Source organism: Notamacropus eugenii, chromosome 6 (assembly GCF_028372415.1).
Source record: "Notamacropus eugenii isolate mMacEug1 chromosome 6, mMacEug1.pri_v2, whole genome shotgun sequence".
In the NCBI taxonomy this organism is placed as follows: Eukaryota; Metazoa; Chordata; class Mammalia; order Diprotodontia; family Macropodidae; genus Notamacropus; species Notamacropus eugenii.
In genome coordinates, this window is record NC_092877.1 from 201,321,140 (window position 1) to 201,339,362 (window position 18,223).

An 18,223-nucleotide genomic window follows, 5' to 3' on the forward strand; every position below is an offset into this window, starting at 1 on the left:
GGAAGGCTAGGAAGGAAGGGGTTTGTGGTATTTATTTTTTATCAGTGAATTGAAATCCAATGTTGATATTATGAGAAAATAGTTAGTTGTCTTGGGTACCTTTCCCCCATATTCCTTATACTTTCCTTATACTTTCTTTATACCTCTTATAGTCATTATACTTCTTCTTTAGGAATTATTATTTATTTAGTTTAGACATTCATTTGAAATTTTTTTTGAGTTCCAAATTTTCTTTTTGCCCACTCTTTCCTCTCCCATAGAGAAGCCAAGAAAATATGATATCAGTCATACATGTGAAATCATGGAAAACAAATATCCATATTAGCCAAATGTTTGAAAATCCTCTATTTTATTAAATATCCATTTCCCCCAAAAAGGATTATACTCAATTTTATTGGCTAGGTTATTCTTGGTTGTAATCCTAGCTCTTTTGTCTTTCCAAATATTATATTCCAAGTCCTTCACTCCTTTAATATGGAAGCTTCTAAATATTGTGTAATTCTGACTGTGGTTCTATGATATTTGAATGGTTTCTTTCTGGATGCTTCCAATGTATTCTCCTTGACTTTGGAGCATTGGAATTTGGTTATAATATTCTTGGAAGTTTCTATTTTTTATCTCTTTCAGGAGGTTATTGGTGTATTTTTTCAATTTCTATTTTACTTTCTGGTTCTAGGCTATCAGGGCAGTTTTCCTTTATATTTCTTGAAATATGTTATATAGACTCTTTTTTTTAAATCATGGCTTTGAGGTAGTCCAATAATTCTTAAGTTATTTCTCCTTAGTCTGTTTTCCAGGTCAGTTTTTTCTGATGTGATATTTTACATTTTCTTCTAGTTTTTCATTCTTTTGACTTTATTATATTTTTCTTGATGTCACATGGAGTCATTAGTTTCCACTTGCCCAATTCTAATTTTTAAGGAATTATTTTCTTCAGTGAGCTTTTGTACCTCCTTTTCCATTTGTCAAGTCTGCTTTTTAAGGAGTCTTTCTCTTCACTGAATTTTTGGGACTCTTTTACCATTTACTAAATTGTAGCTTTTAAAGGTGTTATTTTCTTCAGTATTTTTTGTTCCTCTTTTACCAAGCTGTTGACTCTCTTTTCATAGTTTTCTTGTGTCATTCTTCTTTCTTTTTCCATTTTTTCCTGTTCCTCTCTTATTTGATTATGAAAATCCTTTTTGGGCTCTTTCAGGGATTTTTGCTGGATTTGTGTCCATTTGCATTCTTCTTTGAGGTTTTGCTTTTAGCTCTTTTGACATCAATGATTTCTTCTGAGTTTGTGTCTTGATCTTCCCTATCACCATAGTAGTTTTTTTAATAGTCATTTTATTTTTGTTGTTATTGTTTGATCATTTTTCCATCCTGTTTCTTGACTTTTGATTTTGTGCTAAATTGGTCTCTGCTGGGAGGAGCCAAGATGGCGGAGTAGAAGGACATACATATGCTAGCTCCAAACCCACAGCCCATAAAATACCTGTAAAGAAGAACTCCCAACAAATTCTGGAGCAGCAGAAGCCACAGAACAATGGAGTGGAGGAGATTTCTGTTCCAGAGAGCCCTGAAAACAGACACCAAAGGTCCGTCGTGCACCAGACCTGGAGCAGAGCCCAGCCCTGCCTCGGCCCACAGCACTGAGAGGAGCAGATCTGAGCAGGCTTCAGTGACAGAATCTCTAGCAGCCGTGCAGGTACCTTCACCCACAGGTGTCAAAGGTTGGTGAGAGGGTCTTTCAGCTCCCCAAGAGAGGAGTGGGGTGTCCCCATAACTCAGCCACCCTCAGGAGGCATCAGCGGAGGCAGGAGCAGACAAGGGCTCCCAAACCAGGCAGGAGCTCAGATCCATTGTGAAGGTCTCCTTGTAAAACCCCTGAGGGAACTGAGCCCTGTGTGGTGGCCCTGCACCCACCTGAGCAGCTGAACTTAATCTCACACTGAATAGCAGCCCTGCCCCCGCCAAAAACCCTGAGGCTGGGAAGCAGCATTTGAATCTCAGATCCCAAGAGCTGGTTGGGCAGATCTGGAGGCAAAGTGGGTGTGGAGAGGACACTCAGAAGTCAAGTCACTGGCTGGGAAAATGCCCAGAAAAGGGAAAAAAAATAAGACTATAGAAGGTTACTTTCTTGGTGAACAGATATTTCCTCCCTTCCTTTCAGAGAAGGAAGAACAATGCTTACCATCAGGGAAAGACACAGAAGTCAAGGCTTCTGTATCCCAGCCCATCCAATGGGCTCAGCCCATGGAAGAGCTCAAAAAGGATTTTGAAAATCAAGTTAGAGAAGTGGAGGAAAAACTGGGAAGAGAAATGAGAGAGATGCAAGAAAAGCATGAAAAGCAGGTCAACACCTTGCTAAAGGAGACCCAAAAAAATGCTGAAGAAAATAACAACTTGAAAAATAGGCTAACTCAACTGGCAAAAGAGGGTCAAAAAGCCAATGAGGAGAAGAATGCTTTCAAAAGCAGAATTAGCCAAATGGAAAAGGAGGTCCAAAAGCTCACTGAAGAAAATAGTTCTTTCAAAATTAGAATGGAACAGATGGAGGCCAATGACTTTATGAGAAACCAAGAAATCACAAAACAAAACCAAAAGAATGAAAAAATGTAAGATAATGTGAAATATCTCATAAAAAAAAAACAACTGACCTGGAAAATAGATCCAGGAGAGACAATTTAAAAATTATGGGCCTACCTGAAAGGCATGATCAAAAAAAGAGCCTAGATATCATTTTTCATGAAATTATCAAGGAAAACTGCCCTGAGATTCTAGAACCAGAGGGCAAAATGAATATTCAAGGAATCCACTGATCACTGCCTGAAAGAGATCCAAAAAGAGAAACTCCTAGGAACATTGTGGCCAAATTCCAGAGTTGCCTGGTCAAGGAGAAAATATTGCAAGCAGCTAGAAAGAAACAATTCAAGTATTGTGGAAATACAGTCAGGATAACACAAGATCTAGCAGCTTCTACATTAAGGGATCGAAGGGTATGGAATAGGATATTCCAGAAGTCAAAGGAAGTAGGACTAAAACCAAGAATCACCTACCCAGCAAAACTGAGTATAATACTTCAGGGGAAAAATTGGTCTTTCAATGAGATTGGGGACTTTCAAGTATTCTTGATGAAAAGACCAGAGCTGAAAAGAAAATTTGACTTTCAAACACAAGAATGAAGAGAAGCATGAAAAGGTAAACAGCAAAGAGAAGTCATAAGGGACTTACTAAAGTTGAACTGTTTACATTCCTACATGGAAAGACAATATTTGTAACTCTTGAAACTTCTCAGTACCTGGGTAGTGGGTGGGATTACACACACACACACACACGCACACGCGCACACACATACAGACAGAGAGCACAGAGTGAATTGAATAGGATGGGATCGTATCTTAAAAAAAATGAAATTAAGTGGTGAGAGAGAAATATATTGGGAGGAGAAAGGGAGAACTGGAATGGGGCAAATTATCTCTCATAAAAGAGTCAAGCAAAAGACTTTTTAGTGGAGGGAAAAAGAGGGGAGGTGAGAGAAAAACATGAAGTTTACTCTCATCACATTCCACTAAAGGAAGGAATAAAATGCACACTCATTTTGGTATGAAAGCCTATCTTACAATACAGGAAAGTGGGGGGTAAGGGGATAAGCAGGGTGGGGGGGATGATGGAAGGGAGGGTAATGGGAGGAGGGAGGAATTTGAAGTCAACACTCTTGGGGAGGGACAGGATCAAAAGAGAGAATAGAAACAATGGGGGGCAGGATAGGATGGAGGGAAATATAGTTAGTCTTATACAACACAACTATTATGGAAGTCATTTGCAAAACTACACAGATATGGCCTATATTGAATTGCTTGCCTTCCAAAGGGAATGGGTGGGGAGGAAGGGATGAACAGAAGTTGGAACTCAAAGTTTTAGGAACAACTGTTGAGTACTGTTCTTGCTACTAGGAAATAAGAAATACAGGTAAAGGGGTATAGAAAGTTATCTGGCCCTACAGGACAAAAGAGAAGATGGGGACAAGGGAAGGGAGGGATGATAGAAGAGAGGGCAGATTGGTGATAGGGGCAATTAGAATTCTTGGTGTTTTGGGGTGGGGGGAGGGGACAAATGGGGAGAAAATTTGGAACCCAAAATTTTGTGAAAATGAATGTTAAAAGTTAAATAAATAAATTAAAAAAAAAAATTAAAATTGGGCTCTGTTCCCAGGGTGGAGGAAACATTGTTTCAAGTTTCAAGGTTTTTGTTTTTGGTTTGTTTGGGGGTTTTTTGCTGCTGTTTTCAGAGTTAGTTGTGGGGATCTGTACATTTTTGATGTTTCCAAGGTGATATGGTGGAAGAAGAGGTATAGTCACCGCTGTCTTGGCTTGTGCTCTGGTTTTTATCTAGGAAGGGATCTTGCTCTCCTACAACTACAAGAACTAGTGATCCTTTCTGCATTGTAACTGAGACCAGGGCCCCTGCCCCCTTGTGAGTGACTACAAGCATTATTCTCCATTCTGGAACTATGACCTGGTCCCCTGCAGTCGTAAATGTTATTTCTCCTTTTTGTCTTAAAACTGTGTCTAGAGCCCATGTTCTTCTGTGATCACTAGCAATAGTACTCCTTTTAGCTCTGGAACTGTGACCCAGTACTGAATATAAATGATACAACAGAGTCCCCTGTAATCTCTTTCTGACCACTTCTTCAACCCCCTTACTATCTCTGGACTGAGAGCTTAAAAGCTACTGCTTTAGCTATTGCAGCTCCCTCCAAGACCTACTGCTGGTATTGTTACTGGCATCACAGACCTCTCCTGCCAACATCCTGAGTTGTCTTGGGTTGCAAAAATATCTCATCCTGACCTTTTGTTGGTTCTGCCACTCCAGAATTTGATTGAGACATTATTTTAAAGTTGTTTGGAAGGGACTGTTGGGAGAGTTCAGCTAAATAATAATTCAGCCTGTATTCTGCCATCTTAGCTCTGCCCCCTATTCCTTATACTTCTACCTCCCTTATCCAATCCTATGTTTTTTGTTCTATATAACCTTGCCCAAGGTTGTGGCCATGACAGAAAACTATAGACTGGGACTGACCCCAGGATGTGTGAGGGGTGGAGGTTTGCTTGATGGTACTTAATAGTGGAAAAGAAGGCTGAGACTTGCTAATACAAAAGAAGGATCAGTCCACCAGAAATCAGTCCTAGAGAGGGCAAAAGGTCTTTTCAGTTATCTAGCAGAATGCTTCATGAGACCACAGACTATAGTCAAATAGGACTTAAGCTTAATTTGCATCCAAATTCAAAGGGACTGGTCAGCAGAGGATAGACAGAAGAGAGTCAAAAGATGAGGTCTATTGGATGAGTGAGACTTGAGTGCCATACTTTGGTCATCTGGTTGGCTGAGATACCCTTCTGAACTGCCAGCATACTTCCACACTTACTTGAATTAGTCTAACTGCAGAAACTGAGGTGATATCCAAAAATGGTAGAAGGAATTATGACTTTTGGGCCAGGACAATTGTGAACTTTGGAGGATTGGAACTGTTGAGCTAGAGGCTTGCAAGGGGAAGATTTCTTGGATGAAGCAAAGGAGGTCCTGGTCTTTGCCAGACCAGAAGTTGGAGGGAGAGGTGAAACAACAGCAATGACAAAATAGCAACAGAATATCTCCTTCCTTAGGGAAGAAGAACTTTAGAAACTCAGGCTTTTCTCGTAATGTTCATCTTGTATACTGGAATGAACTATGAATCTGAAGATAGAGGGCTAGGGTTCATGTCATATGTGACCTTGAGCAAGTCACAATCTTCCTCTGATTCTTCATGCTTAAAATGATGTGAATTAGCCTAACGACATCTAAATTTCCCTCCAACTTTAAATCCATCATCCTCTGATCCTATAAATATCTTTTCAGCTTTATCTAAGGCTTTTTCAAGGCCAAGTGCCTAAAAGTCCATAAGGATGCCTTGGAGAGATATGATGAAACAACAACTCTTTCCTTTGCTGATCATCTCCAATGAATCCTGTTGATAACTTGTTTGTATGAAGTTATCTGATTCATATCTCCATCATTAGATGGTGAACTCTTTAAGAGTGGGAACTTTTTTTGAGGGGGGAGGGAAGCTTTCTTTGTAAACCCAGTGCTTGGCACAGTGCCAGGCACATGGTTAATAAATGCTTATTGACTTGCTTGGATCATGTATGGATTAGGTTTTGAGATTAGAGCTAAATTGTTGCATACGTTTACGGTGTTTGGCAAGCCATTATATGTGTTATTAAGCTAAAAAATTTCCCAAATTAATCAAATGTGCTTTAATTCTATATAATTGAAAATGCACTCCTATTTTATAAAGAAAAATCTTCATGTAAAATTATATTGAGTACTATATGCCAAGATGTACTATAATAAAAAAAATTGGGGAAATGTCAGGGGTTTACAAGACTAGTTCTATTTGACAATGGAGAGGATTAAAAAAAAAAACCATCAGTCCCTGAAATATAGAAAGGGGAGGGAGATTGAGCAGAGTATTGGTCTTAGCCAGTGAAGATTACTTGGAGCAGGCAGTGTTTGAACCAGGATTTTGAAAGATGGTAACATGATTTATCTTGGAAAGGAGAATGCGACCTTGAATTGCTAGTATACTTCTTTAAAAACATTTTTAGTCTGCCATTCAAGCCAAATGACAGATCTAGAATAGCTTTCAGCCTGCATATGAGAACCGATTAAAGTTCCATGCTGTGTATCATTTCATTTTTATCGCCTATCTCCCCAAGAGATATAATTCTCTTGAGGGCAGAAACAATGTTTTATAATTCTCTGTAGCCATCAAGCAACAATGTAAAAAACTTAGTAGATACTCCAAATGTTTGCAGGTGAGGAGGAAGATACTATTTTAGTAATTAATTTTTAAATTAATGAAAAAAAATCCTGTCTCCTTCTGAAGTCAATTTTTCTTGGCTAAGTAAAATAGTTCAGGCAAAGATTTAGTTTAATGCAATTCATCAGACTTATTAAGTACCTATTATGTGTAGGGTATGTGTGTTGCCGATGTAGATTATGTATATGTCACATGAGTTTGTCCAAATGCAACTCACAGGGAAGCGTTCATAGATATTTTGGATATTTTGTCCACTCCTCTCCAAGGGATGCATCTCACAGGGAAAAACTTTGATTCCTGTTTGGAGGTAAGCAGGAAAAAAGTCATGAGTCTGGCTGTTCTGATCCCCTTAGAGAAGGGTTAGTAGACTAGAATTATATGTGTTTCTCCCATCCCTACCCTGAATGTGCTAGTCTAGGGGAATGGGTTTGTTCTTAGGTTCAAGTCACTTTCCTAATCTCTATCACTTAAAGAAGAAGATACAACCCCAAGCTTTTGTATCTGAATGCTTGATCCCTTTCTACCAAATGCTAGTTACACAAAAGACTATCACAAATAGCGAGTTGGTACTCGACCTATTTATCCAAGCAGATAGCAAATGGAAATAGAAGTTACACATATTAGATTATACCAAAGTTAAAGCCAATGTTAAATTCAATCAAAAGAGAAAAATAGAGAAATTACACTATGTGAAAGCCATACTAATCAATAGTTTTAGATCATATAAAATAACTAGACCAGGGGTGGGGAACCTGTGGCCTTGAGACCACATGTGGCTCTCCAGGTCCTCAAGTATGACCCTTTGACTGAATCCCAACTTCACAGAACAAATTTCTTTAATAAAAAGATTTGTTCTGTAAAACATGGACTCAGTCAAAAGGCCATAAGCAAGGACCTAGAAGGTCACATGTGGTCTCAAAGTCACAGGTTCCTTGCTCCTGAACTAGACAGTATAGAAAAATGAGAGTATACATGTCAAAACAGACATAGGAGCTATATGAATATAAACACAAAATAGTTTTTATACAAAGTTAGATCTAAATAATTGAAGTATTTTTTTTATTGTGTATGGGTAGGTAAAGCTAATAAAATAAAAAAATGACAATTTTACCTAGCTAAACTATTTAGTTTAGTAATTCCCATTCCAATTCAATGACTAAAAAACAGTCATAATGAATCAGAAAAAAATAATGACATGGTTCATTTGAAGAAGCAGAGGGTCAGGAACTTCAAGGAAACTAGGGGGAAAAGATGTGAAGGAACTAGACTCAGAAGTATGAGACCTTTAACCATATTACAAGGTAAGAGTGGTGTTGAAGTGTAAAATGGACAATTCTGATTATTTTAAATGAAATTTTTTCTTGTATAAATAAAATCTATGTAGCCAAGAAGGAATGTAGAAAATTGGGGGAAAAACCCTCATAGACAATCTCCCAGAGAGAATGTGATTGGGCTGAAATATTGTTGTGGTACAGGAAATGATGAGCTGGTGAATTTAGAAAGGTAAGGAAAGACTTGGACTTATAAAGGAAGATGCTATCCACCTCTAGAGAAATGAATGACAAGTGAGTATGCATAGTGGAGTCTTACATATAGGCATTTGAATGTATATGGGTATGTTTATAAATAGCTGTGTAAGTGTATATGTATATACATAAATACATGTATTTATGTATATATGTGTGTGTGTCAATTTTTCTATACACATACACATACATATGTGCTTAATTGTAGCCTTCTTGGTGGGGCGGGGGAGAAGGGGGAAAAACAAAGTACAAAGCGCATAACAGAGGACAAAAGTAGTCATACAAGCAATCAACGAAAAAGGAAAACAACTTGGAAAATGATGTGTAATATTCGTTATATAGGTTTTCTTGAAATGGAAATTTATTACTTTATATTGACTCCTCTCCTGTTCTGCTGTGTACATAGTAATGTTTTTTTTCTTTTCTTACTTTTTATTTAAGTTTAAAATAAATTCGGATATACTGGGGATAAAAGAATATACCTGAAAATGCACAGAGTGAAAGAATTTTCTCTCTGGGAGCAAGATACCTCAACTTAATCCAGGGAGCATCCTTGATCTCTCCCAAGGAGAAATTCCCCTATGTCTCCAGGGAAATAAGATGGAAATCAGAGACACATTGAGGCACTGGTTACTTTATATGTTTTCTAAAGTCTTTTCTGTCCCCCAAGAGTCATTCTAAGGAGGGTCTGGAACCATATGTTCATCCTCTCTCAAAGCAGAAAGAAAGGAATGTCTGTCTAATTGCATCCCTCCTATAAGCATACTCTATAACCAGCTGATTATTTTATCAGAGGCACTTTAAATTTTATTATTTAAAAGGCCACTTTGTTAGGGACTTTCTTCTCCTTCCTTCTTTCCTCTTATTTTTTCAACCTTATTAAAGAACAGCTATCTAAGTGTTTCAGTTTGGCAATTGTCAAGTTAGCAAAATCTACCTGTTGGAGCTCTGGAAATCCCCTTGGGAGCCAAACTCCCAGAATCCTCCAGTGTCCTGCAGTCTGTGGAGAATGAATACTTTGTGCTTCTCAGTTTTCTTTAGATGGAGAGGAAAGTCTCACATTTTTTTCCTTTTTGCCTTCCACCATTTATTACACATGGCAAAAGTTTTTACAAGTCTAAAATGGAAACTTGATTTGACAAGCAGGAAGAGTGTATTCTTCATTGATTTTTGAGAACTCAAAACTATTGCTACTATTTCTCAAATCCTTTGATTCTCTTGTGCCATTAATCTGTTGTGACCTGGGAAACTCCTACCCCAGCCTCCAGGATTCTAATTCCCATGCTGCTAGAGTAAATCAAGAAGTTTTGCTAACTGGGTCCTCTCTAAGTTGATGCAAGCTGCCTTTAGTTTCTGACACTGCTGCATGGCAATCTTTTAATCGTCTCTTAACTCAGTATCATACTCCCTGTACTGGCTTTTCTCAATCTATTCTCTCCTCTAGCCCCCAACTCAAATTCCTTCTTCCTCAGCGCCAGTTCATGATTTTTCTATTAAATACTAAGCATATTAAGAGTATCCTCTCCAGAAAAATGTACTCTCACCAGCTTTGTCCTTGCTCCATTAATTAAATCTCTCTCTCTCTCCCTTCTCTGTCCCCATGTACTTTTTGGGGGTCAAATCTTTATTGGGTAAGTGGGGAGAAGAGGCTGGGTCCAATTTAGTCTTTCTTGGCAGTAGCTTTCTTTGAGAGCCTCTCTCTTTTTCTTGGTGTGGATGTGAATTCCCACTTTTTTTTTTTTTAAATTTAAGAGCTCACATATCCTTGGAGACTTTTAGCAATTCTATGGCCTACTTGTCATAAGGGGCAAACCCACACACCTCTCACAAAATTGCCAAAACTATTTTGAAGCCACGACACTGACAATGTAATCAATCTCCAAATCTACCTCTCTAAACTTCCCTCACATGACTCCCCTTCTCACACTCTGTTGTGTTTTCTTCCCCACTACCTAGAATGAACTTCCTCTATTTTTATCACTTAGAATGCCCTTTTCCCTTCAGAGCCCAAGTTAGGTGTCACTTTCTCCAGGAAGGCTTTCATGATCTACCCAGACTGCTCCTTGCCAAGTGAGATTGAATTTGCCCTACTCAATTTAACCATATATAGCAATGTTTCTGGAAATTTCTTTTGAAATGTTCCCATATTCATATCATAGTTAATATGTTTCTCTCTCTTGGACCGTTCCTTGATACCTCTGCTATCTTAGCATAGTACTTTGTCTATAATAGATGCTTAATGTTAGCCCTTTGTTATTACTGCCAGTTTGTCCTGTAAATATCTCACTTGTATCTAGTGATTTGTATAAGGTCTCCCCAACTAGACAGTTAGCTCCTAGAAACCACGGACTGTCTTTTGTTTGTTGGTTTTTGCTTTTCTTTGTATCTCTACGGTTTAGCACAGGGCTTGGTAAATAGTAGGCATTTAGTAAATGCTTATTGAATAGCCTTGTGGATTTATTTAAAATTTATTTAACTGAATCCATTGGGTTTAAATTACTTCTAATCCTTGGCATTTTGGTGAGTATTATCTGTTCCATCATCTATTGCTAGTCTGTTAACCCAGAATGCCCTTTGGAAAGAGGGAAACAAGCATTTATCATGCACCAGGCACTGTACTAAGCAATTTACAAATATAATCTCATGTGATCCCTCACAATAACTCTGCAAGGTAGGTGCTATCATTATTTCCATTTTCCATTTGTAAAAACAGAGGCAGACCAGAGGTTAAGTGACATGCTCAGGGTCACATAACTAATAAATATTTGAGATCTTCTGACTTCATGGGCAGGTAGGTATCCCAGTAGACAGAGGGCAGGACCTGCAGTCAGGAAGACTCATCTTCCTGAGTTCAAATCCCGACTCAGTCACTAGCTGTGTGACCCTGGGCAAGTCATTTAACCCTGTTTACCTCACTTTCCTCATCCATAAAAAAAGAGCTAGAAAAGGAAATGGCAAACTATTCCAGTATCTTCACCAAGAAAACCCCAAATGGGGTCATGAAGAGTTGGACACAACTGAAGATGAGTGAACCATTATATGCCTTTTGTAAACGATGCATCTACATGCATTTTCACTATTAGACTACAAAGGCAGGATATAAACACACTGCAAAGAAATACATGTATCTAAAGAGTCATGACCAGATGATAATATATTCCAATTTTGACCACCAAATGACAATCCAAACTTAATGAAGAGAAGGAACTAATCTGTCAATCGTAGGATAGCATTTATTGAATAGGAGCTGTTGAAAACTATTGGGAGGGATAAACCCACCCCCTCTATAGTCTCTTCAAGGCACTAGATGTTTCCTTTATATTTCTCTAAATAAATATTTGTACAAGTATATGTCTAGAAGTCTCATGCTTTTAATATTGCTCTATTTTTATTGATTATAGTCTTCCCAATGGTAATCATAAATCTTTTTTTGCTAGGGCTTGAAAATTGGAAAAGAAAATAGAAGCAACATCATTATCAGGCAAATGCTTTTGAAACAAGATTGACTCACAAATGGTAGGAGCCAGCAAGTTCAGTAATTATCCGGTCTGGATATACTTTTATTTATCCAAGAAGCACAGAATCTCCTGGCAACTGCCCTTATTGTGTAGCAATATCATGCTGGTCTACCAGGTTAAAGACTGCCCTCTGAAATCAGGAAGATATTGAGCATATTCAAGTCAAAATTTTCACCCTGGAAGGTAAAATATTAGATGCTTTCTGTCAGCATCAAAAAGCAGCTCTGCAACCAATATACTCTTCTGCCAATGAGTGATACCCTTGCCCTTCATATTTAAAGACACCACTGCAGTTATTTTCTCTGCAAGACTTCCTTTCATCAGCAAAATTTACACTTGAGTTGTTTAAAGGAATAGGGCTTGAATTATACCATCCATATTATCTCTTCTGAGAAGAGAATGCAACTCAACTTTATTCTGCTTTTCCCCTTGCCATTCCCTCATACATATTTAAAGATAAAAAAAATAGTTCCCTGGTAGTTGGAAAGAATTCATGAAACTTCTACTTTCCTCTAAAGGTATTGCAATGGTTTAGGCTATAAAAATATTCAGTAGTATTCTATTGAGAAAAGCCCACGAGTTCTACATTGGTCAAGTTACAGTATTTAGTAGTTTATAGTAAGTCAAATACTACTAATACTCTTTTAAAATATAATTTTTATGCCTTTCTTATATTACAATCATCTCTATATCCCTCCAACAAATTGAAACTTCCTCATGTACAAAAACAAAACAGTCAAGCCAAAAAAACAACCAGTAGTGACCACCTATGCAACATTTTGTCCTTGAAGTCCTTCCTCTCTTTGCTTTAGAGATAGCTTTCATTATTTATTATTCAGGACCAAGGTCAGTTATCACAATTAACAAAGTTTAACTACTTTTTGCTGCTTTTATAATTTACCTTATTTTAGTCATTATCTTCTTGTTCCACTTACTTTGTGCTGGGTCGGTTAACAGGAATTTTCTCATCTTTCTCTGACTTCGTCATTCATTAGTACATCCATTGCTTTCACACCTCATAGTTTGTTCATACATTCCTGAACTGATGGGCAACCATTATGTCCCCAATTCTTTGTTGCCATACAAAGTTCTGCTATGAATATTTTAGTATACATTAGGCATTTCTTTATGCTTTTGGTCTTCTTGGGTTATATGAACTTTTTTTTTGGTAGGTTCCAATAATAAAGTCACTTTTCTCACATTATTCCAGATTGTTTTCTGGGACAGTAGGACCAGTTAATAACCCTCCCAACTGTGTACTTGTGTACCTATTTTTCCAGACTTTCCAACACTGAGTTTTTTACATCTTTGCCAATTTGCTAAAAGTGAGGTGAAGCCTCAAAGTTGCTTAACTATTTTTCTCTTATTATTAATGATTGCAACAATTTCCTGTGATCATTACTGCCTTATAATTCCTCTTCCGAGAACTGATTGTCCAGAGATGCTAATACTTTTTAGTATCACCCTAAAAGGCAGTTTTGTATTTATGAAAACTTGACATATAAATAACCCAAATATACAAACAATGTTTCTTTGGGAAAATGTGTTCCAAGTTCCAATTAGCAGAATACAATCAAACTTTTGTAATGAAATCTGTTATGCATCTTCTTTATGGAGCCTTCCCCCACCAAAAACAAAACAAAGACTTCATATTTGCAGTCTGTGTCTCTTGGTTTAGTGGATGTGACCTTAGATCAAAAGGTAAAGTCTGTGGTACTGCACTCCTAAGACAAGGGGGCTCACAAGCCCCCACCATTGAATTTACCTTTAAAAGACAATGGTCAAAGCAGAGGCAGTTTCTAAAACAGCTTAGTTAGAACAATAGCTTCTTCCTACACCTAGGGTACATTCTCCCACAAATACACTAAGTGTCTGTGTGAGCACAGACTTAGGGTCTGTGGTTTAAAGGCACACAGGAAACACTTGTGGCTAGGGTTATTCATACTTCTGGTACACATTCTTTCTTTTCTCATGTAGTCCTCTTGCTGTTCTCTTCTCGGTGGAGCATCTTTGTTAGGAAGGTCAGCCAGATAAATTCTCTAGTCTGCTCCTCTCCATCACTCCATTGCCAGGGCTAGTTCCTTCTTGAACCCACAGTCAGCTTTAAAATTATTTTCTGTTTTGAATTCTACTCTCCTCTGTGTTTGTGATTCCTTGGTGAATGTGAATCTTTGCTTCCTGTTGAAAACATTTTAACTGTGACTCAAACTCTCTTGAACTGTTCTATCATATTTTAAGGGTCACCTGGGGCATGACCAATCTTCTGCTTATAATTGAATAATTCTATAGAGGTCTTTTCAGATTTTGTAAAATGATGCACACATACTATCAGTTAATAATTCTTCCTTCCACAGTATTTTTTTTCTCCATAGTAACTAATTCTCATAACCTTTTTCTAAATTCACACTGCCAACCACCCCGCACACTCACTCCAGTCCCTCATCACCTCCTTCCTAGACCATAGGAATTGACCTCTTTTCTTCAAACCTCTCAGCTCTCCAGAGAATCCTCCTTATACCTGCTAAAGTGATTTTCCTAAAGTATATCTCTGCCCATATCATTCCCTCCTTACTCCAATGACTCCCTTTGACCACTAGGAACGTATTCTGATTAGTTATTGTTGCTTTTCTCTGGGCTCCAAATACCTTTAAATGTGGAAAAGTTAGTTGGATTTGGAATTGATTAAACCGTCAGTTCTTTAGCCTCTTTCCATTGCACAAACGTACCTCTCACTTATCTTTCCTTAGATGGACTTTTGATTTCTTTGGTGTAGGGATCCGCTTTATAGATGGAGAACATAACTACTCTTATACAGTAGGGACTGAAGATATAAATTAGGCACCTGCCTGTTTCTATTTCCTGGGGATAGCAAAAGGGAGACAGAGGGGAAGCAGGACTAGGGAACCACTTTGTGTAATCCAGATGCTTGGTATTCTTGAAGTTTGAGACTTTCAGTATGTGTTGGCAGTTACTCTTAAAAAAAATCTACAGGAATTCCACTGCCAAGAGAGAGTGGAGCAAAAGATGGGGAAAAAATTAAAAACAAGCACAGGGCCAGGAGGGAAAAGGCTTCATTCAGTAAGGAAAGGAATAGGGGACCACTATGCATCGCTGTGCACTTTGGCATGGTCCGCTTTGCTTTTGGCCAAGTTTTCTGTTTGGAGCGGGAGCCCAGGGATTATTCAATCAACTTCCAGGCAGAGCTGAAAGAACTAATTGAGCAGCAGAAGCCGCGAGTGTGTGTCTGGCTTCGTGCGCGTGGTTGCACAATACTCCTTCCTGTTATGACTGCTGGCCAGTTTGGGTCTGACCAGTTGGGGGTCTTGGAGTGAGGAGGGAAGGTGGGTGGGATCGGGTGTGGAAGTCTATTTGTTCTCCATCCCCCTTACTAGCACCTCGCTTTGTCCCTGCAGCTGAGACAGACGGAGAGCATCGCGGTGAGCTGCTGCCAGCAGAGATGGGTTCTGCCTCCTCCAGCTCCCAGGTCACCTCCAACCGGGTACTAGCTCTGGCTGCCCTGGCGCTGGTCCTACTGCTGTGCCTGGGGCCAAGTGAGTGAGACCTTTGCACTGTGTGGCGCTGTCCCGGGCTGGGAAGCAGAGGGACTCAGGAGGGCTTGATCGAGTGCCTGGTAACACTGCACTTGACCTTGCAACCCAGAGAGCTGCCTTTGCTAGAGACATGGGATGGGATGGGATGGGATGGCGTGGGATGGGATGTTGGGAGGAAAGAGTAGTCAAGAAGATAGCTTGTTATGCCTGGAAGGGTGTGGGGAGAGAAGATGCAAAGTTGTGCTCAGGGATGGGGAGAAAGAAGGCAACTACTTTAGATCTGCAAGTGGGTCTAGATAAGCAGGTTCTGTAGAGAAAAAAGCTGTGAAAGAGATATAACTCTTCATACCTGTGTGACCACAAACAAGTGACTTAACACCTCTGACTTGGTTTTTCCATCTGGGTGTAAGAGGCAGGTAGCAAAGTGGATTGAGGGTCCACTTCTGAATCAGAGAGGGCTGAGTTTGGGGCCTACCTCAGGCTCTTCTTGGCTGGGTGACCTTGGGTGAGTCACTTAACTCCTCCATGCTTTTGGATAACTATCTAAAACAGTAAATTGCAGAGCAGGAGTTCTCAACATAGATGAAATTGCAGATCCACACCATTGTGAGGAAAATTATCTGTAAACCTTAAGAAAGTGAGTAAAAGTGTATGACAGTTCTGAGTCTTCTAGTGGACAGAAGCAGGTTCCTTGATGAGGAAGATAAGGGAATAATTAGGAGACCATTTTAGGTTTTCAGTTGTATATACTCATGAGCAGGTGGAGATGCTGAGACAAATCACTCCCTGTTTGAGCACTTCCCATTCTTCCCCTGCTCTTCTCATACCATCTATCCCTAGAAAAAATTGTCATTAAGTGACTGGGTGACAGAGGAGGTAAAATGATATCACCTTTGGCATTTCCCATTTCTTTGGTTATAAAAAAAATTACTTCTGTAGTACAAGTTAGCAGTAGCCCAAATCAGAGGTTTACAAGGACTTTTTGAGAGTCACTTTGATCTTCATTCTGCCTAGTCAAGGAAAGAAGCTATGAAAATAGGTTTGGTAATTAACAAGGCAGTGGACAGTACAAACTTGGTTCTAATTTAGGGTCTGTGTTCCAAATGGAGATCAGGAACAAAGTCATCTGGGAAGAAGAGTGAGAATTCATTCAAGTTCTGTTTGAACACAGTGGGCAAAGCCAAGATCAATAGGGTGGAGCAGAAAAATAGATTTCAGCTCCTTGTCAGGAAAAATTCCCTATCAGTTAGGAAGTAGAATGTACAGCCTTGGTAGACAGTGAGTTCTCCATCACTAACAGTATCTCATGGATGTTGTTGATGTTTGAATAGCATTAGATTACTTTGGAGGTTCCTTACTATTTTGAGATTTTATACATAGGACCATGGCTCTGGAGCTGGACATGACTTCAGGGTTTTCTAGTCCAATGACTTCATTTTTCAGTGAAAGACACTGAAGCCCAGGGAGATGAGATGACTTGCCCACAGTCAGATACTAATTGTCAGAGGCAGGATTTGAACCCAGGATCCCTGATTTCAGACCCCATACTAACTTTACTATATCACATTTTTATGAAAGTTCTTGAGTTTGGAGACATTTGAACTAAAAGAGGGTTATGAGGACACACCGGGTTATTAATATTTGAATTTCCATCATATGGTTGGCCTCCCTGACTTTTAAAAAGAAGCTAGTTAGATTGAAAATTAGCTATGAGTTGCTACTTTCAATAATTGTTATTTGTTAAGTTAGTACCAAAAATTCAGTATCTGGTAATGATACTGATACCATATATATTTATATATTCAAAGGTTCTACCCTATATTTCCCAGAAATGTTTGAAAGTATTCATATATACATATACACACATACATATATACACAATAATCTACTAATATAATTTTCATCTATCATCAAGAAGCAAATTTGAACTTCTTGGGAGATTCAATGCCAATGAAGATGACAGTGCTTTAGTGTCCTACTTCAATAATGTCGTCGTTGTTTAGCTATGTCTGACTCTTCATGTCCCATCTTCCTCCATTGTTGAGTCATTTTTCAGTCCTGTCCCACTCTTCTTGATGCCATTTGGGGTTTTCTTGGCAAAGATGCTGGAGTGAATTGCCATTTCCTTCCCCAGCTCATTTTACAAAGGAAGAAACTGAGGCAACCAGGGTTAAGTGACTTGCCCAGGATCACAAGAGTCTAAAGCTAGATTTGAACTCAAGAAGATGAGTCTTGACTCCTGGTCCAGCACTCTATCCACTGTGCCACCTAGTTAATATTAGTTAACATTATTAAATAGTTAATATTCTTTATTTTTTATTTCCTTATGACAAATGTAGTTCAATTCAAATTACCTATGATAATATTTTATAGCTCACTTTGCCCTGATTGAAGTGAAGGTAAAGATAATAACTGTTCACTTGAAAATTTGGGATTTAAACTGATCATAGAATTTAGAAGTAGAAGATCTTTACAAATCACTGATTCCAGAAGACCTTGGATATGAAAAATGTGTGTGTGTGTGTAACAAAGTAAATGGGTTACAAAAATAAATTATATTGAAATAACTATTAAAACATATAATTTGTATATGTGTAAATTTCTGTATATTTAGATATAAATGTATATACATTGTCTATGTATATATACACATATATAGTATATACATATATTTATGCATATAAATAACATAAAGTCAATATGATTATAAAGGAAGCCAGTTATATGGAAATGGTTATATAAAACAGATAATTTTTATATACATGTTTATATATAATTTCTCTA

General features: G+C 38.4%; 1 protein-coding gene across 4 annotated transcripts in view; it reads left to right on the forward strand.

Annotated features, from left to right (window-relative positions):
* The window catches only part of ECRG4 (ECRG4 augurin precursor), a 52,852-nt gene that overhangs the window by 25,537 nt on the left and 9,092 nt on the right, over window positions 1–18,223 (forward strand). For 3 of the 4 annotated variants that reach the window (XM_072621772.1, XM_072621773.1, XM_072621776.1), the window contains exon 2: window positions 15,302–15,439. In XM_072621772.1, the coding sequence (XP_072477873.1) occupies window positions 15,346–15,439 (94 nt within the window). In that variant the 5' untranslated portion in view covers window positions 15,302–15,345. Of the gene's footprint in view, window positions 1–11,807; window positions 12,072–15,301; window positions 15,440–18,223 lie in introns of all 4 variants that reach the window. The other variant, XM_072621774.1, reaches the window with a different exon arrangement.